Source organism: Phyllosticta capitalensis, assembly GCF_038381095.1.
Source record: "Phyllosticta capitalensis strain CBS 128856 chromosome Unknown BKA78scaffold_9, whole genome shotgun sequence".
In the NCBI taxonomy this organism is placed as follows: Eukaryota; Fungi; Ascomycota; class Dothideomycetes; order Botryosphaeriales; family Phyllostictaceae; genus Phyllosticta; species Phyllosticta capitalensis.
The window spans coordinates 1,676,586-1,703,402 of record NW_027117447.1 but is presented as its reverse complement, the minus strand read 5'-3'; the positions used below and the strand labels follow the sequence as shown (position 1 = coordinate 1,703,402).

The window sequence follows — 26,817 nt, the reverse complement described above, 5'->3', positions numbered from 1 at the left end:
GGTCTAATATTTTCAACCTTCTCTTTGCGCCCAACCTCTCACTACCTCGCGGCCTCGTCCTGTATCGCGCGAGCTCGCCATGGACGCCGCCAACCTCCTGAAAAAGCAAGGCTGGCGTGGCCTCGGCCACTCGCTCGACACCAACAATCGAGGCATCGCTCGGCCGCTCCTTATCACCAGGCGACAAGAAGGACGCGGCCTTGGGTCGAAAAAAACCCAACCCGCAGACCAGTGGTGGATGCGCGCATATGATACAGGTCTCAAAGAGCTGGGCACGGGCAAACAGGTTCGTTGACGATCCTCATCTTGTTCGCGAAACGCGAACCCTTCCAGGCCAAGCGCTCACCGACGAGACAGACGGAGCTGTCGACCGTCAGCCAAAATGCTGGGAGAAGCAGCTTGTACATGTCGTTTGTCAAAGGCGGACTCCTGCCGGGAACCATAGACCAGCTTAGCTCCACGACAGAAGCGTCATCGAGCTCATCGACCTCCGCGTCGGAAAACTCCACGACGGCAACGACTCCCGAGCCGAATGTTGCCGCGGCAAAAAACAAAACAAAACGCAAGGCCAAGGACAACAAGACCGAAAAGAAAAGGAAACGTGAAGGACACGAGACTGAGCAGGAGCGGAGCGAAAAGGATGGATCTCAAAAGAAGAGAAAGAAAAAGGATAGGTCAAATGACAGGTCAACCACGGAGGAAGCCACTGCAACCGAAGACCCAACGCTCATCAGACGCGCTGCGAAGAAGGCTCTTCGACTGAAAAGAGCGGAAAGCAAGGCTGCAGAACTCGCCGGCGCAAGTCCCAACTCGGAGAGTCTGGTATCTGATGCAGACCGGGACACTGCAGCTGGAGCAAAGGATTCCACAAGGAAAAAGAGAAAAGAACGGAGCGGTCCGGACGCTGAAAAATCAGATGGAGAAACGGCAAAGGCTCAGGCAAATGCTGACTCGGCTCCGTCGGGCGTCTCCGAAGGGATTTCAAATAACAAAATGAAAAAGTACGCCGCAAAAGCTGCTGCAAAGGGGATGACTGTGGAGGCATACCTCGGTAAAAAGGCCAAGAGCAAGGGAAAAGCTTCGAAATGATGATCACAGGAAGAGTGTCTAGATTGGATTTAGGCACTGTTCTTCTCTGAAGCCACGCCTCCCGTCGCAGACCAGAATCTCCCTTGCGATGGAGTTTCTCCACTTGGTCGGTTTTTGCGGACCAGACTTGCCCTGGGCCACGGAGTCAAGTCCACGGCAACGCCATTGTCTCCCCACGAGTCCAAGGCTTCGTTTCATCAACGAACGAGAACCTGCGTCCAACCGACCCTGGGGTCCATGTCCTGGCACGCCAGACATTCACTTGCGGAACCAAGAATACCAGGTTGATTCGAAAGGGCCGAATTGATGTACAAGTAGCTGTTCCCGTCAAGGCGATCATCTTCCGCCCCCAAAATAGAAGACAAGATACCCTGCAACACCATACAGTTGACGCTGATATTTGCCACGTAGGTTTACTTTGTTTGTTGCAGCCTTGTTAGCTGTTTTTGTCAACTTTTGTTGCACTCGCGTAACACAGGCTCTCCTAAGGATTCCCTCACTGGGCTAGATGGACCGATCTTGCCAAACTCGCATAGGTGGTAACATATCACCATGCCGTGTTACTTGCAGCCTCCTATCCCTTCGATCCCATCCCGCAAAGCAGTGGGTCGCGACTCGACCCGAGTGCCCAAGCGAGTTTCACTTTGCGTCCGTGAGCTTTTCCGTAGTCATCTTAATCCCTTTGCTATAAAAGTACTCGGCCACGGCCATGGTCCAAACTCACCACTCGCCTACAAATGAATCGCATCTCCTGACGCATTCAACTCATCTCTATCAACTCTATCATCAACCAATTCCATCCTTCTCAGTTCTATATTACCGACCACCGCAACCATGTGCCACTACCTTGTCTACATCTTCTTCTGCGAGTGCCAATACCGCCTGCTCACCAAGCGCTGCGAGAAGAGAGGCTGCAAGACACCGGCTTCCTACTCGAAGAGGGCGGTGTCGTTGGTCTGCAGTTGTCCCGGTCACGGAGGTCCGACTGCTCCGAAGTCGTATGAGAAGCTCGACTTGCATCTGAACTATCCGGTGGAAAATCTCATCCAAGAGAGGGCGGCTCTTTGAAGCGCCCTGTGATGATTTCATCCATCACGAAATCGCGGCATCAGGGGGAGAAGTCGATTGTGGGCAGAGTTGGCCGCAATTTGAGGCGCCGAGTCATGGTTCGACGAAGGATTCCGACAAATCAAACAGCGGAGAAGATGACATTCCTCTTTGAAGAAGTGTCGCGAGGTGTCTCGGTGTATGTATACCCGGACGACCAAGGTGAGCATCAATGGCAAAAACATTGAGGCAGTCGGATTGATCCTTCTCAGGCTCGACATCGACCACAAGTTCATCATAAGTCATCTTCGACAAAGCTCCATCCAAGAGACGCACCTTCCAGGCTTTGATGTGTCTGTTGGCCGCCATATTCCACGGTCACTGCAGCCTTTTCTATCAATGTTACCCAAATCAACGAGTAACAGCTACGACTCTGATCGCGGAGAACCCCCATCCTTCGTATTTGCATCGAGCTGCTTAGAGCGATCTACTTCGTTGCGAGTCCATTCCCCAAGGGCACCACGCTTGTCCGTCATGATTTACCTCGGAGAATTCAAAGCCGCAAGACCGTGGATTCAGATAAGGTCTTCACAGACTTTCTCTTGACACATGTAGTCATGCGGAGTCTTGAAGAGAGACATGCGTCGCGAGTCCACGAAAGAGCCTCAGCTTGTCTACATGTACCCCACGCGGCAGCGGGATGGTGGATCATCTGACGTCAGTGAGCGCGGGAGAGATCTATTTCCACGGACGCTAGACAGACGACGGCTCTTCATCGTGGGAGCCGAAACACGACGCTCTGCGAATTCTTCAATGATCTCACCAATTTTCAAAGCCATCAGCCATAGATGTGCTGTTCGATCGACTTTGCAGTCCGAAAAATTGCTTGTTCCCATTGCGCCGCATCTTTGGACGGACCGAAACCCGCTCTCGAAGGCAACACTACGGTTATCGGCAGTGGATAAGCATATTTTTGGCTTTACTGAGACAAAACGAGCGAAAAAGAAAATCCTGGATGGACGAGCTATAAAGATGGATGGGGAAGGTCAGAAAAAAGCGGCACTAGCTCGCCGCAAGGGACCGCGCTTGCGGCGCACGTGTGGACGCTTTCCACCCACATTCGCTGTGGTCCCGAGTCCCATCAAAGCACGACAGACAGCATGCGTCCACCAGTCATGATACATAAGCTTTCATGTATGCCTGGCATGGCCCTGCCAGCTGCAGTGCTTCGCTCGCTTTTATGTTTTTCGGCCCCAGCATGGCTGGCCTGCGCTCACCACCCGCCGTCATCATGGCTATGGTCTATCTGGCCCTGAGCTCTTCAGCAACACACACGACTGCTCCCGGACTGTCGTCTTTTGTCGCTCCACCTGGCTTCCCAACTTCGGCATATTCTACGTACTACTCGCCACCCGTTGCAACGCAGCAGCCACAGCCTGCGATTTACGACCCAATCCTGAATCTGACATTTCCACTAAATCTGACTGACCCAAACACCATTCCGGACAAAGATACGGATCCCATATTTTACCCGGAACCTCTGTTCAATCTTTCATCGCGCGAAGTCGATCAATTGGTGGATGCGGTAATCGCCAATGTCTCGGCAATCATCGAAAGCAACAGCACGGCGAGCAGTTGCTCCAAATGTCTCGATGCTCTTTCTGTAGCCAAGTCACTGGCTCTCTACGCCCCCTCGACAGCTCCCAAGGCCATGGTCAAGCTTTGCAAAAAGTACGGCCTGCACTCTCATTCAACGTGCAAGGAAGACTACGAGGCGTCCACCTTTGGCGCCATTTGGACGCAGATTCTGCGCTTTGCTGATCTGACCGGTTCCGATGGCCGCTACATTTGCTATTCAATCGACAAGTTCTGTCCAGTCTACAAGACGGCACCGCTGGACACGTCGTCACTTTTCCCCAAACCCAAGCCGGCCAATGCTACCGCGCCCAAGGCCAGTGGGGAGCGCGTCAAAGTATTGCACATGTCCGACTTTCACCTGGATCCTCGATACTCTGTCGCCTCTGAAGCAAACTGCTCCTCCAGCATGTGCTGCCGCACAAATGTCAAAAACTCGGACCTTGGCTCTGGGAAAATTTCTTTCCCGGCTCCGCTTTATGGCGCCTTCCAGTGCGATTCGCCTTACGATCTTGGCCTGGCTGCGCTGCAAGCAGTGGGTCCTCTGACCGGAACTGATGAGGTGAATCCCCTGGCTTGGACCGTGTACACTGGCGATCTTGTATCTCACGATCCTCAGTCTCAGCTTTCAAGGGCCTACACCGAGTACGCAGAGACTAGTTTGTTCGATGTCTTCAAAAAGTACATTACTGGTCCAATATTTGCCGCGTTGGGCAACCACGACAGCAACCCAGAAGCCATAGACGCTCCACACAACCTTCCGGGCCCTCTTGGTCAGCAGCAGTCATGGAACTTTGACCATGTTGCCGGCCTCTGGCTCCACGAGGGCTGGATCGGTGAAGCCGAAGCCGCTCAGGCTCGCACTCACTACGGAGCTTATTCGATTAAGAACCACTACGGTCTCCGCGTCATCACTTTCAATACAGACTTTTGGTACAAAGCCAACTACCTCAACTTGATCAACACTACCGACCCCGACAATTCTGGCATGTTCAAATTCGTGATCGACGAGCTGCAAGCCGCTGAAGACGCCGGCGAGCGCGTCTGGATCGTCGGTCACGTCCTCTCCGGCTGGGACGGCACCAATCCGCTCCCTAACCCAACAAATCTGTTTTACCAAATCGTCGAGCGGTACAGCCCGCACGTCATTGCGAACATCTTTTTCGGCCACACCCACGAAGATCAACTTATGATCTACTACGCCAACAATGGCACTATCCAAACCGCCGAGAATGCGCTGACGACGGGCTGGATTGGGCCTTCAGTCACTCCCCTGACAAACCTCAACTCGGGCTTCCGGCTCTACGAAGTCGACACGGGTTCGTTCGACATTGTCGACGCGTGGACCTTTGTCGCCAACGTGTCGGCATTCCCAGACCTCGACAAAGACGCCACCGTCGGTCCGACCTTCAGCCTCGAGTACTCGACGCGCGAGACGTACGGCGCGGCTGCCGCGTGGCCGCAGGACGCCCCGCTCAACGCGACGTTTTGGCATCGCGTCACCGAGGCCATGGAGAGCAATGTTACGCTTGTCAGCGTATTCAACACGCTGCAGGGCAAGAGCAGCATCATGAGTCCCAATTGTACCACCGAGGCTTGTGCCGAGGCAAAGGTGTGCTACATGCGCAGCGGGAGTGTCGCGCTCGGGAGCCAGTGTCCACAGGGCTATGGCTCTGTCCAGAGTGCCTTTTCTCCGTCCAGCTAGAAATGACCAAGCAAAGCAGAGCACAAGAAGTTTCTGCCGATCAAGAAACATAGAGAGAAGAGAGTGGCAAAGAACAAGAGATACTTGATTCGATCGTGTAAATATTTGAAAGTAGTACATACAAGAGCGCCTTACAAGTCTAAGAAAAAAAGGCTTGACAAATGCTTGTTCCAGAAATTCCCACATCTTTTCAAAATTCAAATCCCCGCCTCGATTCATTGGCCACAGATGCCAGCATTGTTACACATTATTTTTCGAGAATGGAAGGTGGCACTTGGATGCTTCCCCCAGAATGGTTACCCGAATGTCGCCGGCCACGTTTATCCCAGCGTCTGCACGCCATCCCGTCTTTTCTTCTTACACCATGGCAACACAACAGGCCCGACCGTACCGCAGCCATCGTGTCCCAGCCTGTGACAAATGTCGCCAGCGAAAGGTGCGCTGCAACATTCTGATTGCAGGCACGCCGTGTCAGCTTTGCGAAACGAGAGGATTTGCCTGTCTTTTCAGCGATGCACTCGCCCGCGCTGCTACGGATGCTGACGCCGGAGAGAAACAGGCTGAGAGGCCGCTGAAAAGAGCAAGGAGGGCAACGAGCGATACACAGTCAAAGAATGATGATGACGCAGATGGACCATCGTCTTCAGCTCGGCCTGCACGCCTTGAGAGACAGGCGACGTTGGAAAAGCCAAACGCATCGACAACGGCGGAATCCTCCATCATCATTGCTCCAATGGTTGCAGAAGATGTCCAGATACTGCTCCGGCACCTCGAAACAAATCCGTCTGGAAAACGGCCGTCACAAACCTACACCATCGCGTCCAGCGTGCCCGGAAAACCGGTCCTGCACATGGCCATCCCCCGAGCGCGAGAGGGCTCGCGACCCTCCAAAGATCCCGGGAGCAGCCAGCGCGCCATCCTCGAACAGATCCTTGGACCATTCGCGGAGCAAGTTGTTCATCTCTACTTTGACCACGTCCACCCGTGCTTTCCAGTCGTGGACGAAGAGGCCTTTGGGGGCGATTCCTCTGCTCGGATTCCCTCATCGCTCTACTGTCAGATCTACGCCATATCCCTGACTTACTGGAACCGCTCAGAGATTCTCAAGAGCCATCCATGTCCTAGCTCACAGTATTTTTGGGAGTCAGCTATTGCGGCGCTTCAGGAAGACTTCTTGGCCCCGCATCTTGCTACTTTGTACCCTGCGCTCATTGATCTTTCCGGAAGACCGCTTGGCGCAATTCAGGGCAATGTTGTCAATGCCGGTCGGACAGTGGCGCTTGCGCATAGCCTAGGACTCAATAGGGATCCACGTGTGTGCAGCATACCGCAGAAGGATATTCATCTGCGGATACGCCTGTTTTGGGCCGTTTTGATACACGATCATTGGTAAGTAGAGAATAATTGGATCGGAGCCTTTGCTAAGGGGTTTAAGGTCAAGTTTTGCTTATGGCGTACCACCGTCAGTGTTGCGAAGACAGTACGACGTCCCCCTTCCGGTTCTCTCTGACCTCATGACTCCCAACAAGCACACCCGCGAGCGAAAAGCAGGCGCCCGATGCTTTACGGAGCTTTGCAGGCTCTCTCAAATCCTGGGGGATATCTTGCCTCTGGTGTATGATCTCAGCGAGCCCCGCAAAGACGTGTGGAAAGATTTGCGCCGCTTCGAGTGCAGCCTCGATCAATGGGAGGAAAGACTTCCTGCGCACTTTAAGCAAACAGCAAATGAAAATGTCTCCTCTGGAGCTAGTAGCCTCCATCTTGGCTACCTTTCCATAAGACTACTGCTTTCTCGTCTCCGTCTGCGCACGGCCAGTCAAGAGAACAACCCAGACCGAGATACAACGACAAAGTTCTACATGAGCGCCGTCCGAGGCGCCGCAATCCAGATCGCCGACTTCGTCTGCTCGCTCGAACAGGCCAACCTCAAGGAATTTTGGATGCCGTATACGGCACACCTCCTCGTGTCAGCTGGCACCGTTCTCCTCCGCTGCGCCGTCGACACGACCGAAGCCGCCGTGATCCAGAGCTGCAAGGACGCTCTGGCGGCTTTGCAGAAACGGCTTCGGCGAGCGAGGGAGGAGGACAAGTGGGATCTCGCAGACATGTTCATCAAGCGGTGCGATGATCCCATTTCCAAGATTCTTGCTGAGCCCGCTCCTGACTCTGGAGAGGCGCAAAGCTCCTCACATGCGAGCCGCGTGAAGCAAGCCTTTAGCTTGGATTTGGATGTCTTTGACACCCCTGAGTCTGCATCGATTTACATGCCCATGGAACCTCTGGAATCTCTCTGGGATCCTTTGTGGGATGTGTGGCAGACGAACTTGAATCATTTTTGATCACAATCAATGTTTAGATGCACGATAAGAGAAGTTAAAGGTATTGGATGTGGATCACTAAACAACGACTAGGCATTTCATCTGCAGTGCGGAAAACAGTCGTCAAGTTTCCCGTCGGGAAACCTAAACAGTGACGGGAAACTCGCTCACCCTTGTTTCCCGCTCCCCGTCTCCCCTGCCCCACCACACCGCATCGCATCCACGTCGACGGCGCACCAATGCATCGTCGACATCTTGTTTTGCGTCTGAAATCTGTGAGATAGGCTGCCTCGGTGCACACGTGCATCGATAAAGAGCAGAGGCAGATCATCGCCACAGGCCCGGAAGATATGAAGTCCCCCACGCCATCTCCCACAGCGCATCATTAGCATTGTCAACATTGCGTCCACGCAATCTCGCAGCTCCCCTTCTTCTGTCCTCCATATCTCCCAATTATCTGCTAGGCATAGATCGCATCGGTCAAAAGAGGAAGCCATGGAAGCGCAAGCAGAGTTGTACAAGGACGTGGACGCCGAGGCGCTCCAGGCCGACGCTGACGCCTGCATGCTGCATTTCGGGACCGATTTTGAGAAGGACATCGTCACGCGCGCGCAGGGCACGTCGATTTATACGGCTGCAGGACACGGGATGCTGGATTGGACGAGTGGGCAGATGGTATGTTGGAGTTTCATTCTTTCCCTCTACATATTGCGTTTTTGTGTACTCCGAGGTCGCGCTTCAGTGGCTAGCTGGAGACATGTCCAGTTCCTGGGCAGAGCTGTTTGGTTGCTCCTTTTGGCGTTGGCTCTGGAAGTTCAGATTCAAAGTCTTCCGAGACAGGACAGTTGAGTTCAGAGTTTGTGCTGCGAATTTTGGCATCAAACCATTAGACCCTCGATTTTGAACCCCTAGGTTGCCTACTCTGAATCCATGGTTAACAGCTCCTGTTCCAGTCCTGCCTCATTGGCCACGGCCACCCCGAAATCGTAGCCACCATCAGCGCGCACGCCGCGTGCCTGGACCATCTGTTCAGCGGCATGCTGTCGCCGCCAGCGATTGCGTTGGGCAAGAAGCTCACGAGCCTGCTTCCGGACGGGCTTGACAAGGCTTTCTTCCCCAGCACCGGTGGCGAGAGCAACGAGGCCGCCATTAAGCTTGCCAAGAGCTACACCGGCAAGTTCGAAATAGTCGGCTTGTCGGCAAGCTGGCATGGCGTTACCGGCGTGGTAAGCTCACTTCTCATTGCGAGTTTTGAATGTCCCAGCTGACGGTCGACGTAGGCAGCGGGCGCTCAGTATCATGCCGGACGGACTGGCCATGGACCCATGGTATGAATTCGCAATCGGACTTGTAGCCAGTGTCTGACCTTGACCTCAGATGCCCGGAAACCTCATCCTGCCCGCACCCAACTCGTACCGCAGCATCTTCCGGCACGCCGACGGCTCGCACGACTGGCAGACGGAGCTCGACTACGGCTTCTCGCTCGTCGACCGCGCTTCGTGCGGCAGCCTGGCGGCGCTGATTGTCGAGCCCATCCTCTCCTCGGGCGGCATGCTCGAGCTGCCCCCCGGCTGGCTCGCCGCCGCCAAACGGCACTGCGACGCCCGCGGCATGCTGCTCATAGTCGACGAGGCACAGACGGGCATCGGCCGCGCCGGCGACTGGTTCGCCTTCTCGCACCACCACGGCGCGGCCGACGCGCACGTTGTTGTCCCCGACATCCTCACCCTCAGCAAGACGCTGGGCAACGGGCTCCCCCTGAGCGCCGTCGTGACGAGCAACGCCATCGCCCAAGTGACGCGCGACCGGTCGTTCCTGTTCTACACCACCCACGTCAACGACCCGCTGCCGTGCGCCGTCGGGCTCAAGGTGCTCGAAATCGTCGAGCGCGACAACCTGGTCGCGCACTCGGCCGCGCTGGGCCTCAAACTCCAATCCGCCCTGCGCACGCTGCAGGCGCGCTACGGCTGCATCGGCGACGTGCGCGGGCGCGGCCTCATGGCGGGCGTGGAGATTGTCGCGGACCGCCGCGAGACCAAGGCAGGCGCGCCCGACGTGGCGAGGGCCGTTGCGGAGAGGATGGCGGCCAAGGGCCTGTGGGCCCAGCTGTCGACCATGGCGTCGTTTGGGGGCGTGTTTCGGCTGGCGCCGCCGTTGACGACGACGGCCGAGGAGCTGGAGAGGGGGCTGGCGATTATGGAGGAGGCGTTGAGCGAGACGGAGGGGACTGTGCCGTTGTATTAGGACAGGAGCTGCAAGCCGTGCTTGGGTTTGGCATGTCTTGTGCGGCGTAGAGAGCGAAGGAGGAGGAGGATGGCATGTGGCACATGGATTGACTGCTCTTGATTCTAGACGGAACTCAGGGACCTGCAAAAAGTGATCATTTTCTGCAGGAAGACCGGAGCGAGCAGGATTCAGCATGAAGGTGGTAGCTGTGGAAGAGCAAAGAACGGATCGAGGTATACTCATCAGCAGCAATATCCTCTACGCAACTTGAACCCACTCCCTAACTCAACTGTGAAATGCACATTTAACCACGGCGCATGTCACCACTAACCAACCCCACCCATTACCATGTTTCTCCAGCTGTGTGGTCGGGGCACTGGTAGTCTAACTATCCAAATGAGTTAGAACCGTAGCACTCGATGAAGCACATGCGATGATTGCGGTCACGAGCCGATGACCACGATGTGCTAGTATACACGTACCCCTGAATGCAATCAATTTGTCCAAACTCAGGCAGGTATAAAGCATCGCTTCTCTTGTCGAAGTATCCCACAAGATTCACCGCAAACAGCCAAGGAGCAGAGTCGATTTGGAGATGATTAACAACGGGGCGTCCGTCTTTTGTGGTGGATTGACTAGGGTTACTATACAGTACAACACAATACATACACAAGCAAGCCAAACCAAGCCAAGTCGAACACCTCAAGTGGCGGGGAAAGAAAGCTTCGGGTGGGTGTCTTCGATCACTTTAAATCGACGACGCATCATCACTTCAACCCCTCTCGTCGCACACTCAAGCTCTTGTTGCAGCGGGAACAAATAGCTCGCGGAAACAGTGCGTCTCCTCCACCCCTAATCTAAGGAAGGAGCTAACTAGCTGCGTCGTTTCCTTCTTTCCTTCCTTCTTTCTTTCCTTACCCAACAACCCACCCACCACCCGCCAGTCTCTCGAGTTGCATCGTTGAGGTGTGTGGGCGCAAGAATCGAAGGCCTAGGAATGGGAGACCTGGGGTCTGGCACGTTGTCCGGGGAAAGCATGACAAGGCTGCCACATGTTGGCAACTGATTGGGCTTCGACTGCATACAGCAAAGCGTAAAGGCACTCTGTTCAGTATTTGAGTAGCCTGCAGGACACCTCTGGACTGGCTGAAACCAAGCCGGCGTGGCGAAGAGAAGCAGAAAAACTTGTTGAACAACTGGACCACTGGACGCGTTATGTGCGGAGACCTTAGGAACGAGGAAACTGAGGTGGGAGTGATTTTTTGCGAGCCCTTGGTTGCTCTCTTTTTTTGCAGGCTCCTGCGATGTGAAGGGAGGTAGGAGGCACATAGGATAGGCCGCAATAAGAAATACCGACTCCAAGCCAGGGAGCAGTCGAATGCTCCTTTCTTGCCTCACTCATACCTCCACCACGTCTCTTGTGATGGATAGGACGTACGCATATAAACCAGGTCGAACTCCGAGACTGTGATGCATTCGCTTTGCAGTGTTGCTGGAAAGCGTCTTTCAAATGCTTTGAAGAGACGCGTCATTGAGAGATTATCTCGGAGAATGTTCAAAGTGTCACACTAAATTGTTCGAGGAACAGTCAACACCCGCAACTCAAGGACCTGCTTTTCCACGCACCAACATCCCGCAATAGGCTGAGTCTTTTTGTGTATTGTAACGCAGGAGTAGCTCAGAGCCTACCGATCGCGAAGGAGAAGAGAAAGGCTGTGCTTAAATACGTCAAATCTTGAGCTCAGCTCAGGGGAAAGGGGCCAGGCACGTGGGTAGAAAGCGTGGCACAACTGACGCATGTGGTATGTGATCGGGCTTTGACCTCACGTGGCCCAGTAGAAGGTACTCTGTTCAGTATTTAAGAATCAGGATACCTAAGCTTTCGCAGGAACCAAGCCGGCGCGGCGGGAAAGACCATAAAACCAGCTTTCGACAAGACGTCGGACTAGAGGCGCTGTTGGGATGTTCAGAACCAAACACTCCCTGCCTGGCTTTCCTTGTTCCTTTTTTGCTCGCTCTCGTTTGCTCTCTTCTTGAGAACGCACCCGCGATATGAGAAGCACCGTTGCACGCCATCAGCACACAGCGCTGGTTGTCAGTGTTAAAGGATGATGATGAGGAGACCTGCAAGACAAATCCCAATATTTGGAATGTGGAAACATTTCTCCCTCGCAGCTATTGAATTGAACAGCGACAGAGAGGAAACAAAAGTAAACGCGTGCCTCATCGCAGACCATTTGCCGCAGTGCTCTATCAAGGTCGATGCTTCAGCAGCGCCTCAACAGGAGCAACACAGCGTCGAAAGAAAAACACTGGCAGAGGCTCCTTTTATATGCAAGAGAAAGCTTGGAAGGAAAGCGCGAGTGGCAGGTGATATCCTACACGTGCCAATGCGATACTACCGCCAATATGCGCCGAGTGCGCGCTCTAGTCACCACGAGAGAAACCCTCTCCCTCTCAACTCCATCTCCTTCTTACCATACATCCTTCAGTGCTGGCTCCCCTCCTGCGCTAGAATAATCAAGAACGCTGATCGGCGGACTTCTGTTTCTGCTTCTGGTTGTGGCAAATTTCGCTTCAGAGAGGCATTACTGGAGAGTCCTCTTTTACTCGTTCCTACTTCACGCAGAATTCCAGTACTTCCACACATCTCGTCTCCAGCATTGTCGCATCGCGGGAGCCATCTGCCATCATAATCCGCCAATGTTGTGGAGTACCACCGCACCCGCGACTTCTTTCCCGAAGCTTGGGATCTGCGTGTCCGGACAAAAGGTGTTGCGCAGTCCAAGCAAAGGGACGCAAAGACCAAGAAGAGTGATGTTAAGACCGATGCCTCTAGCACAGTGAGTACGTCGTCCTTCACTGTGCTCTAAAACGTATGTGAAGTAGAGAGTCGACTTCAACTTGTCCTCTCTCTTGGAGGGCAAGGTTGCTTGTTTTTTATACCCGTCCAGACAAGCGATTCTCGGAGCGCGCGATCCTGTGAGCTGCTCACATGCCATCCACGCACCGTAGGTAGCAGTGTACACAGTGCAGGGCCACTCCAGGCCTATGACACATGCCCACATAGGCAACAGCGTAGTCAGCAAGTCAGCTGGCACCTCACCTGTGCGGTCGAGCGCACCCGGGGATAGATTCAGTTGCGGTATAAAAAGATCTCTAACCCTCCGGCCGCTCAACCATGCAGGTTGGAGCTCCCTCTCTGCATTCGCCTGGGCTTGGAACGTGTCGCCAACACACCTTTCACTGTCTTCTGTCCTTTTTCTTGTGAATCTGTTTCTCATCGCTGACAAAAGTCATCTCCGGTGATAGATCACTCACTAGGTCAAAAGGGACATCAGCATCACGGAAGTCCGACGCTGGAACCCAGCATCCGCTCCATTCACGCCCCAGCAACACCGAGCCATCTTGACGACGAAATGAGAAACCAAAAAGACCGCACATGTAGCAGAGCCCCACAGCACCAAAAATGTACATATTAGCTGCCACCAGGCCGGCCCAAGCCAACCCCAATCCCAATCCCGATCCCAACCGATACCAAAAAAAAAAAAAAAATCATCCATCCAGCCGTAGCCAGAAGCCAGACCGCCAGTAGTAACCAACTCCGCAACCAATCTCGCTCGAACCCAGCCAGGTGATGGCAACGCAGAAATTCAACAGACCCATAAAACAAACCCCAATGTCATCAATCATTAAGGCCCATCAGGGCCTCCAACTCTTCAGGGCTGAGCGTGCTCTTGCGTCTCCGTGCGCGACCCTTCATGCCAGTCTTTTTTGGTGTCTTCTTCGAGCCGATGGCTGCTGATGCGGAGCCAGCGCTGCTGTTGTTACCTGTGCCGGTGCTGTCGTTCTTCTGGACTTTGGTCTTGGCAGCTTCTTCCTCTGCCGACTTGGCGGCAGCGACTGCGGCAGCAGCCGAGGCAGCCTCTTCAGCTTCTCGTGCGGCGATTGCAAGTTTCTCTTGTACAGTGAGTTTCGAAGGCGAGGACAAGTCGTCGTCGTTTTCGTCTTCGTCGGATGGTGGCATTTCGCTTGATTTGCGCTTCTTGCGAGTCTGTTTGGTGAAATGGTGACTGTCAGTTTCGGCGATTCTGCTTGATGTTGACTATAGAAAAGAAAGGTTGTCGTAGAGGAGCTTGATTTGGTTTGACCCATTGGAAGAGGTAGAAGCTCTTCTCGGGCCAGGGTCGTATGGCGGGGTGTGACTGGTTTGTTGTTTAGAAAGTAAAGGAGAATTGCATACACTGCGTGGGATACCGGACTGTCCGATAATAGATGGTTTGCTGCGGAGTGTAGAAGAAGGGTAAGAACCTGTCGATGTAGGTAGTCGGCTTGCCGAGACGGTCTTCTGGTTGGTAGATGACGGCTTGGAGGGAGGCTGAGAGATCATGTCGACGTCGGATGCGTTTTCGTCGGAGTTTTGAGGATGCGGCGTGTTGTTGTTCGAAGGAGCGAAGATGACTTTACGCGGTGACTTCTTGTTGCCGTCGGATTCGTGAAGGGCGTGAGAGGTCGGTTGCAGCTTAATGTCAAAGAGGTCTGTGGTCTCTGGAGTCGGTTTCCCAGGAGAGGGAATTGGTGGTTCGTCAATTTCATCGTCCTCCTCAGCATACTCACCCTCGCTCTCCATCTCCTCGTCTTCCTCATCTTCTTCTGCCACAGGCGCCAGGCCCTCTCCTGACCCAAGGCCGAGCTGCAGCTCGTCCAGAGTAATGGTGTCTCCACTATCCATCATGCGCCTTCTCCATCCTTGCATCATATTGACTGCTTCACGCCACCTGTGCTCCATCTTCTCCCAGCCTTCCCGCAATCTGATAATTTCTTCTTCTCTCGACTCCACTTCGTGGATGGGGACAAAGTTTGGGTTGGTGAGCAGACCGCGCAAATGATCCAGCACATGGTCCATGCCCGTTGCAAGCGCATCATATGATGTTGGTAAAGCGTGCATCAATCCAGTCTCTGGATCCTCACCCTCACCGTGTGCCTCGGCCTCGTGGTTGTGCTCGCCGGGTTCCGGCATGCCCTGTAGCTCTCTGAGTGTAGCAAGCGAGCTCCGGACCAGACCAATGAGATTATCATTCTCGTCGCTCAAGCTTTGGCTCAGCTGTGTCAAGAACTCTGTTGTCTCCTGCTTCAAGCTGTACTCTGGGTCATCAAGATTGCCCGACTCCTCTTCGCGGCTGGCGTTGTTGGCTCCGGTCTGCCCGGGTGTGATGGTGATGCTCGCTCCGACCAGCCCGGTTTTGTTCCCGCGTTGTTGTGCCATGAGGTGAGACTTGAGGCGCTGGATTTGGGTATCGCGCTTCCGGATGTCGTTTGCACACGATGCGCGGACTTGCTGGACCGTGGTCTTCAAGCGCGCCATCTCTTCCTTCAATGATCGTTCTGACCGTTCAGCAGCGCGGACTGCATTTTTCCCGGAGCGTTCGGAGGACTGCGCAAGCGAAAGCTGACGTTTGAGGTCGTCGTTCCCGGTCTGTAGGCGTTCCAAGGCCGTGTTGGCGCGCTGGTTTTCGGTGCGGACATCGCGGAGCGTTTGCATCATGGATTCACGCTGTTCCTGCTCGCGCTGTAGACATGATGTTAGTCTGCATAGAAAAAGAAAAGTGCCTGGCTCGCGCTCACATCTCGTCTCAGAATCAAATCGTGGACCAGGTTGATGATCTGGGCCATGGTTGCTTCCTTTCCGCCCTCACCCTTGGACGGGTGCGCAAACTCGATGGGCTTGCCATTGCGCAGCAGGCCTCGCGCGAGCAAAAGATTGTTGAGGTAGGTCGAGGCACCCCTCAGGCTGTGAGGGTCCATTTTGTCCGAGGCTCGTGAGGGTCAGAGGCGGTACCGCGAAGATGGTCAGTGGAGCTTTGTCCAAAATGCGCTGTACTGTAAACAAGCGTTGCTAGGGTCGGAGAATTAAAAGTCGTGGCCGGCGCGCTAGCGCAGCGCTGGCTTCCGCGCTGCACGTGACCGAGCATCAGATTTTCTCACAGAGCTTCATGAAGCTTGCAAAGTTGAACACTATCCTTTTCACTTTTGGTGAGAGTTTGGCCATTTGAATGCTCGGTTGAATTCTTTTTCAAATCATCGTCGCGTGGCTCGACCAGTCACGTCCAATATCCTTCCATCAGCACCTCCACCACTGCTACCCGCGCCTCAATTGCATCAAGCCGACCTCTTCAACCAAAAAAATGTCTGACGAACAGACACCTCAACCGCAGACGGCGGCTGGGGCAGATGCCCAGCCAAACGCCCTCAACGGTCCAGAGCTCGCGCCGGCCGCGGCGTCATCAGAATTGGCCGCAAACAAGGCCGAGAAGGTAGAGCGACACGGCCTTCCCGATGCATCCTCACCAGGGGCCAACGGCGACTCAGCGACGTCTCCATCAAAGCGACGTCGACTGGACGCAGGTAAGCGACAGGGAGTGGGCTCGGGATCGAAGTTGGATATGCGCATCGACCAAGTCGGAAGCTAACGGTGCCCCAGATTGTGAGACATCTGCAGACATTAAGGTTGATGATGAGCCTCGACGAGAGAGACAAAAAGGCGTAGCGCCGATCAAGCCCGAGTAAGTGGTGATGGCGGCGTAGTGGTGTTTTGTTTACCTGTCATTCGAAAGCGCCTGACACGTTGGCTGGCAGGTATCTTGTAGATCCAAAGCAATTGAGGCAAGCCCGGCTCGTATCGAGAGACGAGCCGGATGACGATGCCGCAGAGGCATCCAAGCATGCCGATGCGAATGACGGCACGCAGCAGCAGGCCGGCAAGAAAGGCAACAAGAAGAAAGAGCGTGGCCAGAACAAGGCCCGGGAATATGGAACGCACCGGGACGCGATTCAACTCTGCTCATCCATTGCCTTTTGCAACGAGTTTGCAGCGGCACCGTGCAAATTTGGCAACAAGTGCAAATTCGAGCACGACCTGCGCAAGTATCTCAAGGAGGGCAAACGCGAAGACCTTGGCACGTTCAAAAAGTGCCCAATCTGGGAGCTTCGAGGTTGGTGCAACGCCGGTTGGAAGTGTCGATTCGCAAGCACGCACTCGGAAGAGAAGACGCACGAGGATGGGCGAAAGGAGCTGGTGCTGATCGAAGACGCGGAGCGCAAAGCGGCAGCCGAGGCGACCAAGAAGGGTGATAGGGACGACATTGGTCACGTCAACGTCGTGTCTACCGAAGACAAGCACAACCTCAACCGCAAGAAGGCCAAGTTCCCCAAGTCTGACGTCTACCTCGAGTACCTCGCCAAGTTAGATGGGGAGGGGAAGCCCAAAAAGGACGTCCCCGCAGAGGCGGCTCAGGCCGACACTGAGATGAGCGAAGCCAAGCTCGACAACAGAGCTGCATACAGGGAAGCTCCTTTGCTCGCATCAGAGAAGCGCCGGATCTACTATGGGCCGGAAACACCAGTGCTTGCGCCTCTGACGACACAGGGCAACCTCCCGTTCCGGCGGCTCTGCGTGCAGCTCGGGGCGCAGGTGACATGGTCGGAGATGGCCATGGGACTGCCTCTGATCCAAGGCGAGAAGAGTGAGTGGGCGCTCGTCAAGGCCCACGAGTCAGAAGCAACACCGCCGCGCTTCGAACGACGCAATTGGCACGTTAGAGGCTACGACAACTCGCGGGACCTCAAATTCGGCGCGCAGATTGCGGGGAACAAGCCTTGGATCGCCCTCAAGACGACGGAGATCCTTACCCAATTGTGCCCCAACCTGCGAGCCATTGACCTCAACTGTGGATGTCCCATCGACCTCGTGTATCGCCAGGGCGCAGGATCAGCGCTGCTGGACGCGCCTGGCAAGCTGGAAAAGATCCTCCGCGGCATGAACGCCGTTTCCGACTCAATCCCTATCACGGTCAAGATTCGCATGGGCGTCAAAGATAATGACCCCACCGCACAGAAGCTGGTCAACCGGCTGGTGCTGGGTGGACAGGAGGCGCGCGTCTCCGGCCAGGGGAGCTGTGGTGTCGCTGCCATCACGCTTCACGGCCGTAGCCGCCAGCAGCGCTACACTCGGTCCGCCGACTGGGGATACATTTCCGAGACGGCGGCCCTGATCAAGCGGCTCAACGCTGAGCAGAGCAAGCTGATTGACACGTCGGTGGACCTGGACGAACGTCATGTCCCCAACGGCGGCCGTGTCTACTTTGTCGGCAACGGCGACTGCTACTCGCACCACGACTACTACCGCGCCATCGACGAGGACAAGGTCGACTCGGTCATGGTGGCGCGCGGGGCCCTCATCAAGCCGTGGATCTTCGAGGAGATCAGCAGCGGGCAGTACCTGGACAAGTCGGCGTCGGAGCGCCTCCGCTACATCGAAACCTTTGTCAAGAACGGGCTCGAGACTTGGGGATCCGACGAGATTGGCGTGGGCACGACGCGCCGCTTCCTGCTCGAGTGGCTCAGCTTCAGCTGCCGCTACACGCCCATCGGCCTGCTGGAGCGTCTGCCGCCCGCCATCAACGACCGCGCGCCCGCCTTTCGCGGCCGCGACGACCTCGAGACGCTGCTCGCCTCGGACAATTACAAGGATTGGATCAAGATTAGCGAAATGTTCCTCGGCAAGGCCCCCGACACGTTCAGATTCGTCCCCAAGCACAAGAGCAATGCGTACGAGATTGAGGCCGAGGGTTAAGGCGTCGATGGTGCCCTAAGGTGAGCGAGCGAGTGAGGGGGTTGGTTCCACTAAGGCGGCAGAACGAAGGGGGGGCCCGAGGGCTTCAAAAGGACATCGATGCGTTGCATGCATGATTGCGTTGCGGGGCACGTGGCGGCAAGGTCCCTCTCTCTAACAGCAAGGGGTTGTTTGGTTACATCTGGAGGCTCGAGGGGCTGGCTGGGTGGCTGATGAGAGGCTCAAAAATTCTCAGGGGGGGTTGGACATGGAGCAGCATCCACATCTTGTTTCCCACCATTTCTTGCATGCGAGTTTCTTCTCTCTTTTGCTCTTGTTGCTTCTAGAACGCCTTCCCGTCGACTACTGAGACAGCCCCCGGCCGGCACCATCCGCCGCCGTCGGTACGATGCCGACCTTCTCGAATCCACCTAGCGGCGGGTGTGCAGGCAGCTTGGGACGACGCGACGGGGGCCCCAGCGGCTACGGCAGACAAGGGGGGCGTTTGCAAGCGCGCGTGTGCGTGCGTACCTGGCTAGACGAAGCAAGCGCGGCGGCAAACACAAGCCAGGCAAGCTCTCTCTCGCTCGCATCCAAAAAAAAAACGAGACATTTGCTTTTAGACACTTGAAAAGTAGAGGACACTGGCATTTCGATCATTTGAACCAAAAAAAAAAAAAAAAAAAAGATTCCCCATTCCCACTACCAACCGCATCCGAGACATTGCAAATTGACCCCATCATTACCATTCCGTCCACTCGGAGTAGCAGAGATGGGAATGGTAGGTAATAATAATATTGAACGGAACGGCAAGGTTCCGGGAGCCCTGCCACCTAGCTCCCCCTAGTACTAGCTACCCTGTTACCCAGGCGCCAGGTACCTACCTCTGCACTGGCTTGCTTTGGGTTGGTTGGCCTGAAGAATATTTGGGGCCTCGATGCGCTCTGACCGCTCGCTCGCTCACTCGCTTTCTTCAGGGACGTGAGTCGCCCGTCTCGTTGGTCTGTCTTGCCTGGGTTAGCGGGGGGCCGCACCGCACCGCAGCTGGTAGGTAAGGCATCAAGGCAGTTCACTCTACTGAACGCAATGGCTTTATTGGCATAGTAAGGCAAAGACATTGGCATCGGCATCGGCATCGGCATCGGCATGCCTCTCCGGGCTGGCTGGCTCGATCTCCAAGTCTAGCGTCGTAAGGTAGGTACATAGGCAGAGAGGTACAATAGGTACCTCATGACCTCAGTGACGACGGTCAAACTCCTCGGCCCACGACCAGCAGAGATGTGACAGAGCTCTGCTCCTCCGCGAGAGCGAGCGCGGCAGCGGCTGTCGTTAAGCACGTACACACGTACGCAGAAGAATGTGGGTGGGGCCCAGGGACCACGCATATCAATGGGGGACCACTGGTTTTGCTTTTCCCGTTGTTGCTCCTCGCGCTGTGGAGAGACGCGGCGCGAGAGGCGAAAAGTCGAAGGTCGAAACGGATGAACACGGACGGTAGGTGGACTGCTGGTCACGCAAGCACCGCACAGTCTGCACAGACAGGGCGCTTCTGTGGGATCATGGGATGTGCGGTGGGATGGCGGGCATGGGATGGACCGCTGGTATGTACTATTGTGGGCTGGACTTGTGTGGGTGAGGTGATTACTCAATATGGGCGAGCAGCGGCAGCGGATTTCCAAACATGTTTGGTCATGGTGGCCACCGCACGCACGGAGTAGTAGTAGAGACCCCAAGTCCCTCAGTCAGCCGGACCAAGAGGATATTCCTATGGGGATCCAATTGCGGAGTGACTGGTTGGTGGGTTGTGCAAAAAAGGGTCTCGTGAGAGCCCACGGGCAGCAGCGACCTGGACGAGGCGCAGCGGTGACCCAAGCGATGGACATTCAGGGTCCTGTTGGACAGTGGTTCTCCCCGCCGTTCGCGCTTGCGTGGCCATCCGCGCGTGTAAGCTTGGGAGCTTGGCCCAATTCATTGCCAATCCCAGGTCAATCCGTGGGTAGAGGGTGGTGCTAGTGGGCGGTGGCGACGATGGGGCAGGTGGAAGTGCGTGGAGGCGTGCACGCGTGGTGTTGATGTGGGACGGGACTGATCAACCTCGGATAAGCCGAGAGCCACCTACGCTAAAGTTACTGCCTCGGGCAAGGCGCCTTCTCTTGCAGCTGTCACGAAACCAACCGCGCGTTGCTTGGTGCGAATGGTTTCTGGGCTCTTTTTGGCGTCGTGTCAGCGGTCTTTCTGATTCATCATGAGTCGAATTGACTTGATGAGACGGTCTGAGACTCGACTTCTCCAAGTACCGAGAGACTGCCGTTGCCCCCCCGCCACCACGATCATGTATGGCGGTCAGCCCGTCAGGCACGCCTCAGGCACCAGGTCCAGTGGCGACCTACGACGATGATGGCGGAGGCGGCCAAGGCACCGATCATGGATGGTACACGCAGGTAGACCTGTTGGAAGACACGTGCTACAATGTCGCTGGGATCGAGCTGGAAAGGTACAGTCGTGGTGCATGCGACTCGTCCACCGCCTTTCACGACAAGAAAGACACAGGGTGGTGGCGTCCATATAATTTTTTTGAGCAGCAGCAGCATCCACAACCTTATGACGGCAGCACCGCGTGGAGTCTGGGATAATTACGGACACGACGTACGGTTCCAGTCTAGCCTCTGGAGGCTCGGAACGGCGGCGGCCGGCGGCGCTTGCGGCAGCCGTTGGCGGACGTCAACCCAATTGGACTATTCGCACGTCAAAAGACGAACACACGGACGTCTTGCCTTGAAATGGGCGTGGGATGTGGTGGTTCCTGGGCGCAACCGCCAACCACCAGTGATCAATAATATTCGCAATAATGCATCTCGCAACGCACGTACGCACAGCTGGACGCGGCGGAGGGCCTGTTCTGGTTTCCAAACGGGCAGAGGTGCCCTGGGCGTTTCGAAGGCTGACCGGGAGCAGGGCAGCCCCTCTCGAGGCTGTGTTTGTGCATGAAGGCGGGTTTCAGATGTGGGTGACCAGCTTGCGTTGAGGAGCGCCACGGCTGGAGCAACTGCTTCATGAGGAAAGGGTCCTGTCAATTGATGATGGAGCTGGCAGAAAATTTTCCCCCGCACACACAACAAGAGTCGTCGTGAGGTGCCTCGGTTGCCCAGAGCTCTGTGTGTTTGTTTCGTTGGAGCCTCAAGGGCCCGGCGGTGTGCAGGGCTGGTCATTGATTGGGTGCGTCACTGACGGACGTCATGGCGTCAAGTGCGCCGGTAGATCATGTTGAGCAGGACCATGACCGGTTGTTGAAGAGCTAGGTCGAGGTCGGTGAAGTCCAGAGTATTCAAGGGGTGGCGGTGCCAGAGGGAGCTCCCTGACAAGCTGAAGACAGCAGAAGAGGCGCGGGGAAATGCAACGGAATTAGAGACGCGCAGACGAGATTGCATTGCGTATGGAAAGCACGGAAAGTGTGGTGGTTTTGGCTTCTGGAGAGAAGTCCGCATGTGCCTGACGCCGAGTGGCTTTCCCAAGGACGGACATGGAAGCGCGGGCCACGACGACAGCTTGAGCAGTTCCCGTCAACCTAAGTAAACAGCAATTGAATTTCTTGGACGACTATAAGCATTTGCATCGTCTCGAGGATTGGAGCATAATAGGTGCGGCTCCCGAACAGAGGCGTTGTCGTCGGATGAATTTACCTTGGCTCGCGTCGACGCGGACCGCGTGCTGGCAACCGGCAGGGCTTCTCCGAGAAAAAGCCAAAGCTGCCCTACCTCAGGGTCCATCTGTGCGTTAGTGCAGCAGCAGAAGGAATGCAGAGGCCAACGTCGACGACAATGGTCTCTACTCAATTGACGAATTTCGCCAAATTGATGTCGTCGAGCGATGACGCTGATGGATCAAAAGTGCGAGTCGTGGTGCTGTTGATGGACATTAGGCTGGAACCAGCAGAGTCAGTGACTTGCAGGCCGGTGACCTCATGGCCAACGGGCGAAGCGAGGGCGTTCCTCAGTCGCGGGAAGCCCGTTCCTTGTACCGCAGTTGACCACCACAGTTTGTAGTAATAATTGAGCATCATGTACAGACCCTCGACCTGCTCTGCAAGTGAGTGGGCATTTTGACACCCCACATATCACCGGGCAGCACGCGGCGCAGCGGGGCGTCGGCGGCCTTCTAGAAGAATTGGAAAGGGTTTGTGTAGAGGCACAACAAGACACAGATCTCTCAAGGCATGAAGCCTGCCACACGCGCTCGACGGCTCTGTAGGGCCGAAAGGGCTCCCAGGATTGGCCTGTCATGGGCGGGAGAGCGCTTACGGCTTGCCGCACTGCGCGCCGTTTGGGTTGCTTTAATGCAGCCCTCCCTCGCCGCCAGACATGACGCCGACATCTCTGTATCCTCCCGCTAGCACTCTACACCATCTCACCACTCGTCCAAAAACCGATTGGCTCGTCTCCGTCTGCGACGTGTGAGTCGACATCCATCATACATTATCCGGCGCGCTAGACGACTCATCATCGGCTGCCTCCCGTCCCTCCCTGCTACTATACTCCCAATCCTCAGAACAACGCATCCGCCGCCCCAACTCATCACTCGCTCCTCTCCTCTCTTCCTGCCCTTTTTTCCTCTGCCCCCAACCACAACAACAACACCATCACCACGCGTGCAATTCGTCCCCACCGCCGACTCGCTTCTGCTCTTCCAACGAGCCCACCTGCAGCCCGCCCGCGTTCCCACCAGCTTGGACCGATCCGGCCCACTTGCTCGCTGACTCGAGCCGATCCCACTCACTCATTGACATAAACCTCGCGCCCGCCTTCGAAAGTGGCTTCGTCACAGACTCCTCCGCCTCTCACAAACTCCCCCAACCCTTCTCTCGACCGCGACCGCGAGAGTACTCTTGAGCCTACTCCCGTCACTACTCCCACCTCATTCACCACCTCGCCTCAGTTTGGCCGTCAGCGCAAGGAGAAGGATCTCCTCTTCTCCTGGCATAAACAGCCACCCCAGGGCCACCATTTCCACGGCCCGACCGACCTCGAGGACCTCGACTCCGACCTTCTCTTTGACGACGCCGGCGACTGCACTTTTCCCCTCTTTCCTGCCTCGCCCCCAGACGCTGAAATGGCCGCTCCGGGCGCCCCGGTCGACATTGTCCTCTCCCGACAGAGCTCCTCGAGCCCGCGAAACCAGACCTCGACCCTCAGCGCTGCACTACAGGGCGCAGCCGCTCAGCCAATCGCCACACCGACTTCGGCACCGCGCAGCGGCAACGAAGCCCGGCTGAGCATTGGCGGAAGGCGAGACTCGACGAGTCATGTCGGCTCCTACTACGGCATGGGCGCGAAGCCCATCTCCTTCAAGGACCGGCCCAGGCGAGAAAGCACAACCGCGGGAAGTCTGCTGAATGGCATGAGCTGGGGAGGTGTCTCGGTCGGTAGCTGGATCAGAGACGAGTAAGTCTACCCGTATTCATTCTTGCTGACTCGAGGCATCATGCCTGTCGCCCGCCACTTTCAACCCAATTCTTCATCACCGACGTCATTTTTCCGTTCCCTACGGCCACTAACTATTTTCAGTGTCATTATGGCGGGCACGTCCCCATACACCTTTGGAAGATCGCCATCTTTCCATTCGTCGTCGTACCTCCCTAAGATGGAAGCCAATTTCATGAAGGACTTTAATTGCTGTGGCTTGACCCTCGACTCGTTGCACGAGCTTCTCCAACATTTTGAAGAATGCCACGCGAATCCCCCGGCCGTGCAACGGTCTTCCATCTCTGGTCAGGGCTTCAACAATGGCCGTGGCCCGACCTCGGCCAGCATAAATCCCCAGCAGACGGACAACTCGCAATCGATGCAGCAGACGTACCGCCCGCAGCAGTTCCAAAACCAAGGCTTCAACTCGACCCTCAACAATGGCTACAAGCAAAGTCAGCTGTCGTCCGCACAGGACATGGACACGCTGGAGGACATGGAGATGGATGACCCGCAAACACCGCTGGGAGGGTCGCAGCACCAATTCAACTCGCAACAACAATTCGGCCAGAACAACGACCGGACGCCGCAGCTCAACATCAACCTCGCCAATGCTGTCCAGAACTCGGGCTTCAGAACGTCGACGCCCACCACGCCAAATACCAGCCATCCCAACTTCCCCCTCCAAAACAACCCTACCGTCTCGTCCGTCAACACCCCAACTCTGGGCGGTGCCAACAGGAACACGACGCCAGACTCGTCGGTCCCTGGAACCCCTGGCGAATTTGAGCAGGACCTCGGCAACTTTTTCGGAGGTCTACCCATGCCCATGGGTGGATCCATGATGCAGGGCAACATGGACCTTGGCGGCATGGGCTTCGGTGGCGGCTTCGACGGGCTCGACGGCACGATCGACCAGCCGGCCAAGCGGTTGTTCAGCAAGCAGGGTGGAGGTCTGACGCCACAGCAGTTGCAGTTTGCCCTGCGACAGGGCAAGCTGGGCCCCGACAGCGAGATTGCAAAGCTGCACGCCCAACGCCTCCTCGCCATGGGCGGCGGCCTCTTTCCGCCAGAGGAGAACAAGCCATTCAAGTGCCCCGTCATTGGTTGCGAAAAGGCCTACAAGAACCAGAACGGTCTCAAGTACCACAAGCAGGTGAGTCTAGTTTGCATGACACAGAAAAATATGGGTGGATCTCCGCTGCATATGCGTGTGCTTGAGCGCTGACCAATTCTCGTGCAGCACGGACACCAAAACCAACAACTCAAAGAAAACGCCGATGGCACTTTCTCGATTGTCGATCCGGAGACCTCCGTGCCGTATCCTGGCACCGTCGGCATGGAGAAGGAGAAGCCATACCGCTGCGAGACGTGCGGCAAGCGTTACAAGAACCTCAACGGCCTCAAGTACCACCGCGCACACTCGCCGCCCTGCAACCCCGAGTTGAAGATCAATGCCATGAACCTCGCCGGTCTGCAAGGGATGCAAGGCATGAACGTCAATGTCGCCGGCGCGGGTCTCGCGGGCATGGGCGATGGAATGTTTTGAGGGCGTTGCACGCGCTAGCAGCAATCCAAGGGCCGCGCCACCAGTGGGAACGTCCCACGTTCATCGTAATTGAAAAAGCACTGGTCACGTGGCGCTCCAACTCGCTTCGCTGTCGCCTATACACGACGCGCATTACGGACTTCTCCTCTTTCACGTCTTTTCCGGCTTTCCCGCAACGGCGTTCTTCTAAAAAATCGGCATAGACGGACGGCTCGGATCTCTCCACCTACTCGACCCTTCTACTCACGAGATGTGCACCCAAGTTCTTTTGTACACAATAGACACACCCCCTTGTCTCTCTGGGATTGGATTTCTGCTTTTTTGATTGGGTTTCGTTTTTTCCTCCGTGTTTCGCACCTACTTTTCCGAGATCACGATGGCGATGGAGAGGAAAGCAAAGTGTTTTGCGGCGTGATATCGCGTTGTTCTTTTTCGAAAATGGGTTTCTCTAATTTTCCTTGATTCCCCACCAATTCTTTCTGTCCTTCTGCAGATTCCCCCACCACCAGACATGTTCCACCACCTTGCACTCTCCACGCTGACGTGGAGATGATGGTGGGCTGCCTGGACGCATACCAACAAACAACTGATACGCTGAGACGAGGGGCCCCGCGGCGACAACATGAGAGACCAAAAAAGGAGAAAGAAAAGTTGCCCGACATGGTGGCTCCTCGCAACGATGACGCACCCATTCACCAAATCAAAAATTGCTTCGAAGACCTTGCTGCATAGCGTGGAGTGGGATTCTGCTTTATTTTGTTTCAACCAAAACAACCGTTTCCAGTTCGAAGATATCGAGTTTGAAGACTTTGTCATTGCTTTCTTTTCTTGCCTTTGATTGACAATTTGCTCACTTGCTCACTCACGTCTTTGATGATGTCTGACTTTACGAGCAATTTTCTCGCGTCAACGGTAATGTCAGGTTCCGGTATCACAGGAGTGCGGGTACAGTATGAGTGAACATGGCGCCGTGGGACTGGTACGGGACGGGACGGGATGGAATTGGCGGGCGCGGGTGGTTATAAGATCAAATGTTTTGTCGTTCACTGCCTCTATCTCGCTCGGTATCCTCCTCCTCCTTTCGTTTCCATCTCTCCATCTCTTTCAGAATACATGGTTCGACGTTCAACCAAGCTGATGCTGCTACAGTGCGCAATGAACAACAGTCATGATATTGC

At 55.5% G+C, this 26,817-nt stretch overlaps 7 protein-coding genes across 7 annotated transcripts; 6 read left to right on the top strand and 1 right to left on the bottom strand.

The window, feature by feature from the left end:
• Positions 1-7: 7 nt before the first annotated feature.
• BKA78DRAFT_382334 (uncharacterized protein) lies at positions 8-1,089 on the top strand (the record flags this gene model as incomplete). The annotated part of the gene is made up of 2 exons (XM_066893029.1): positions 8-286; positions 334-1,089. Exons 1-2 carry the CDS (start codon positions 80-82, stop codon positions 1,087-1,089), a joined length of 963 nt encoding a protein of 320 aa, XP_066741474.1. The 5' UTR covers positions 8-79.
• A 2,853-nt stretch (positions 1,090-3,942) lies between these two features.
• Positions 3,943-5,777, top strand: BKA78DRAFT_322618 (Metallo-dependent phosphatase-like protein). The gene has a single exon (XM_066889128.1). The coding sequence runs from the start codon at positions 4,118-4,120 to the stop codon at positions 5,474-5,476; it is 1,359 nt and encodes a 452-aa protein (XP_066741473.1). The 5' UTR covers positions 3,943-4,117; the 3' UTR covers positions 5,477-5,777.
• A 432-nt stretch (positions 5,778-6,209) lies between these two features.
• BKA78DRAFT_255582 (fungal-specific transcription factor domain-containing protein) lies at positions 6,210-7,815 on the top strand (the record flags this gene model as incomplete). Its single annotated transcript, XM_066885008.1, has 2 exons — positions 6,210-6,865; positions 6,912-7,815. The coding sequence occupies 2 exons, from the start codon at positions 6,210-6,212 to the stop codon at positions 7,813-7,815; spliced, it is 1,560 nt and encodes a 519-aa protein (XP_066741472.1).
• A 127-nt stretch (positions 7,816-7,942) lies between these two features.
• BKA78DRAFT_191759 (dialkylglycine decarboxylase) lies at positions 7,943-10,294 on the top strand. Its single transcript, XM_066883590.1, has 4 exons — positions 7,943-8,469; positions 8,748-9,020; positions 9,075-9,122; positions 9,172-10,294. Exons 1-4 carry the CDS (start codon positions 8,290-8,292, stop codon positions 10,036-10,038), a joined length of 1,368 nt encoding a protein of 455 aa, XP_066741471.1. The 5' UTR covers positions 7,943-8,289; the 3' UTR covers positions 10,039-10,294.
• A 3,265-nt stretch (positions 10,295-13,559) lies between these two features.
• On the bottom strand, positions 13,560-15,864 carry BKA78DRAFT_322611 (Afadin and alpha-actinin-binding-domain-containing protein). The gene is made up of 3 exons (XM_066889127.1): positions 15,646-15,864; positions 14,264-15,589; positions 13,560-14,074 (listed from the first exon to the last, which is right to left on the bottom strand). Exons 1-3 carry the CDS (start codon positions 15,823-15,825, stop codon positions 13,706-13,708), a joined length of 1,875 nt encoding a protein of 624 aa, XP_066741470.1. The 5' UTR covers positions 15,826-15,864; the 3' UTR covers positions 13,560-13,705.
• A 165-nt stretch (positions 15,865-16,029) lies between these two features.
• On the top strand, positions 16,030-18,846 carry BKA78DRAFT_191731 (tRNA-dihydrouridine synthase). Its single transcript, XM_066883589.1, has 3 exons — positions 16,030-16,425; positions 16,502-16,583; positions 16,657-18,846. Exons 1-3 carry the CDS (start codon positions 16,206-16,208, stop codon positions 18,650-18,652), a joined length of 2,298 nt encoding a protein of 765 aa, XP_066741469.1. The 5' UTR covers positions 16,030-16,205; the 3' UTR covers positions 18,653-18,846.
• Positions 18,847-23,324: 4,478 nt separating this feature from the next.
• BKA78DRAFT_191465 (uncharacterized protein) lies at positions 23,325-25,818 on the top strand. The gene is made up of 3 exons (XM_066883587.1): positions 23,325-24,069; positions 24,193-25,246; positions 25,334-25,818. The coding sequence occupies exons 1-3, from the start codon at positions 23,738-23,740 to the stop codon at positions 25,637-25,639; spliced, it is 1,692 nt and encodes a 563-aa protein (XP_066741468.1). The 5' UTR covers positions 23,325-23,737; the 3' UTR covers positions 25,640-25,818.
• Positions 25,819-26,817: the final 999 nt, after the last annotated feature.

What these genes read in the sequence shown, in the direction of transcription:
- BKA78DRAFT_322618 (XM_066889128.1), top strand. Translation starts at nt 4,118, where the DNA reads ATGTCCGACTTTCACCTGGATCCTCGATACTCTGTCGCCTCTGAAGCA.
- BKA78DRAFT_191759 (XM_066883590.1), top strand. Translation starts at nt 8,290, where the DNA reads ATGGAAGCGCAAGCAGAGTTGTACAAGGACGTGGACGCCGAGGCGCTC. An exon ending in ATTGGACGAGTGGGCAGATG is followed by an intron (nt 8,470 to 8,747) that starts GTATGTTGGAGT and finishes CTCCTGTTCCAG; the next exon opens with TCCTGCCTCATTGGCCACGG. An exon ending in GGACTGGCCATGGACCCATG is followed by an intron (nt 9,123 to 9,171) that starts GTATGAATTCGC and finishes CCTTGACCTCAG; the next exon opens with ATGCCCGGAAACCTCATCCT.
- BKA78DRAFT_322611 (XM_066889127.1), bottom strand. Translation starts at nt 15,825, where the DNA reads ATGGACCCTCACAGCCTGAGGGGTGCCTCGACCTACCTCAACAATCTT. An exon ending in ATTTGATTCTGAGACGAGAT is followed by an intron (nt 15,590 to 15,645) that starts GTGAGCGCGAGC and finishes TCATGTCTACAG; the next exon opens with CGCGAGCAGGAACAGCGTGA. An exon ending in AGTCCGGTATCCCACGCAGT is followed by an intron (nt 14,075 to 14,263) that starts GTATGCAATTCT and finishes TTCACCAAACAG; the next exon opens with ACTCGCAAGAAGCGCAAATC.
- BKA78DRAFT_191731 (XM_066883589.1), top strand. Translation starts at nt 16,206, where the DNA reads ATGTCTGACGAACAGACACCTCAACCGCAGACGGCGGCTGGGGCAGAT. An exon ending in GCGACGTCGACTGGACGCAG is followed by an intron (nt 16,426 to 16,501) that starts GTAAGCGACAGG and finishes ACGGTGCCCCAG; the next exon opens with ATTGTGAGACATCTGCAGAC. An exon ending in GTAGCGCCGATCAAGCCCGA is followed by an intron (nt 16,584 to 16,656) that starts GTAAGTGGTGAT and finishes GTTGGCTGGCAG; the next exon opens with GTATCTTGTAGATCCAAAGC.
- BKA78DRAFT_191465 (XM_066883587.1), top strand. Translation starts at nt 23,738, where the DNA reads ATGGCCGCTCCGGGCGCCCCGGTCGACATTGTCCTCTCCCGACAGAGC. An exon ending in GGTAGCTGGATCAGAGACGA is followed by an intron (nt 24,070 to 24,192) that starts GTAAGTCTACCC and finishes AACTATTTTCAG; the next exon opens with TGTCATTATGGCGGGCACGT. An exon ending in GTCTCAAGTACCACAAGCAG is followed by an intron (nt 25,247 to 25,333) that starts GTGAGTCTAGTT and finishes ATTCTCGTGCAG; the next exon opens with CACGGACACCAAAACCAACA.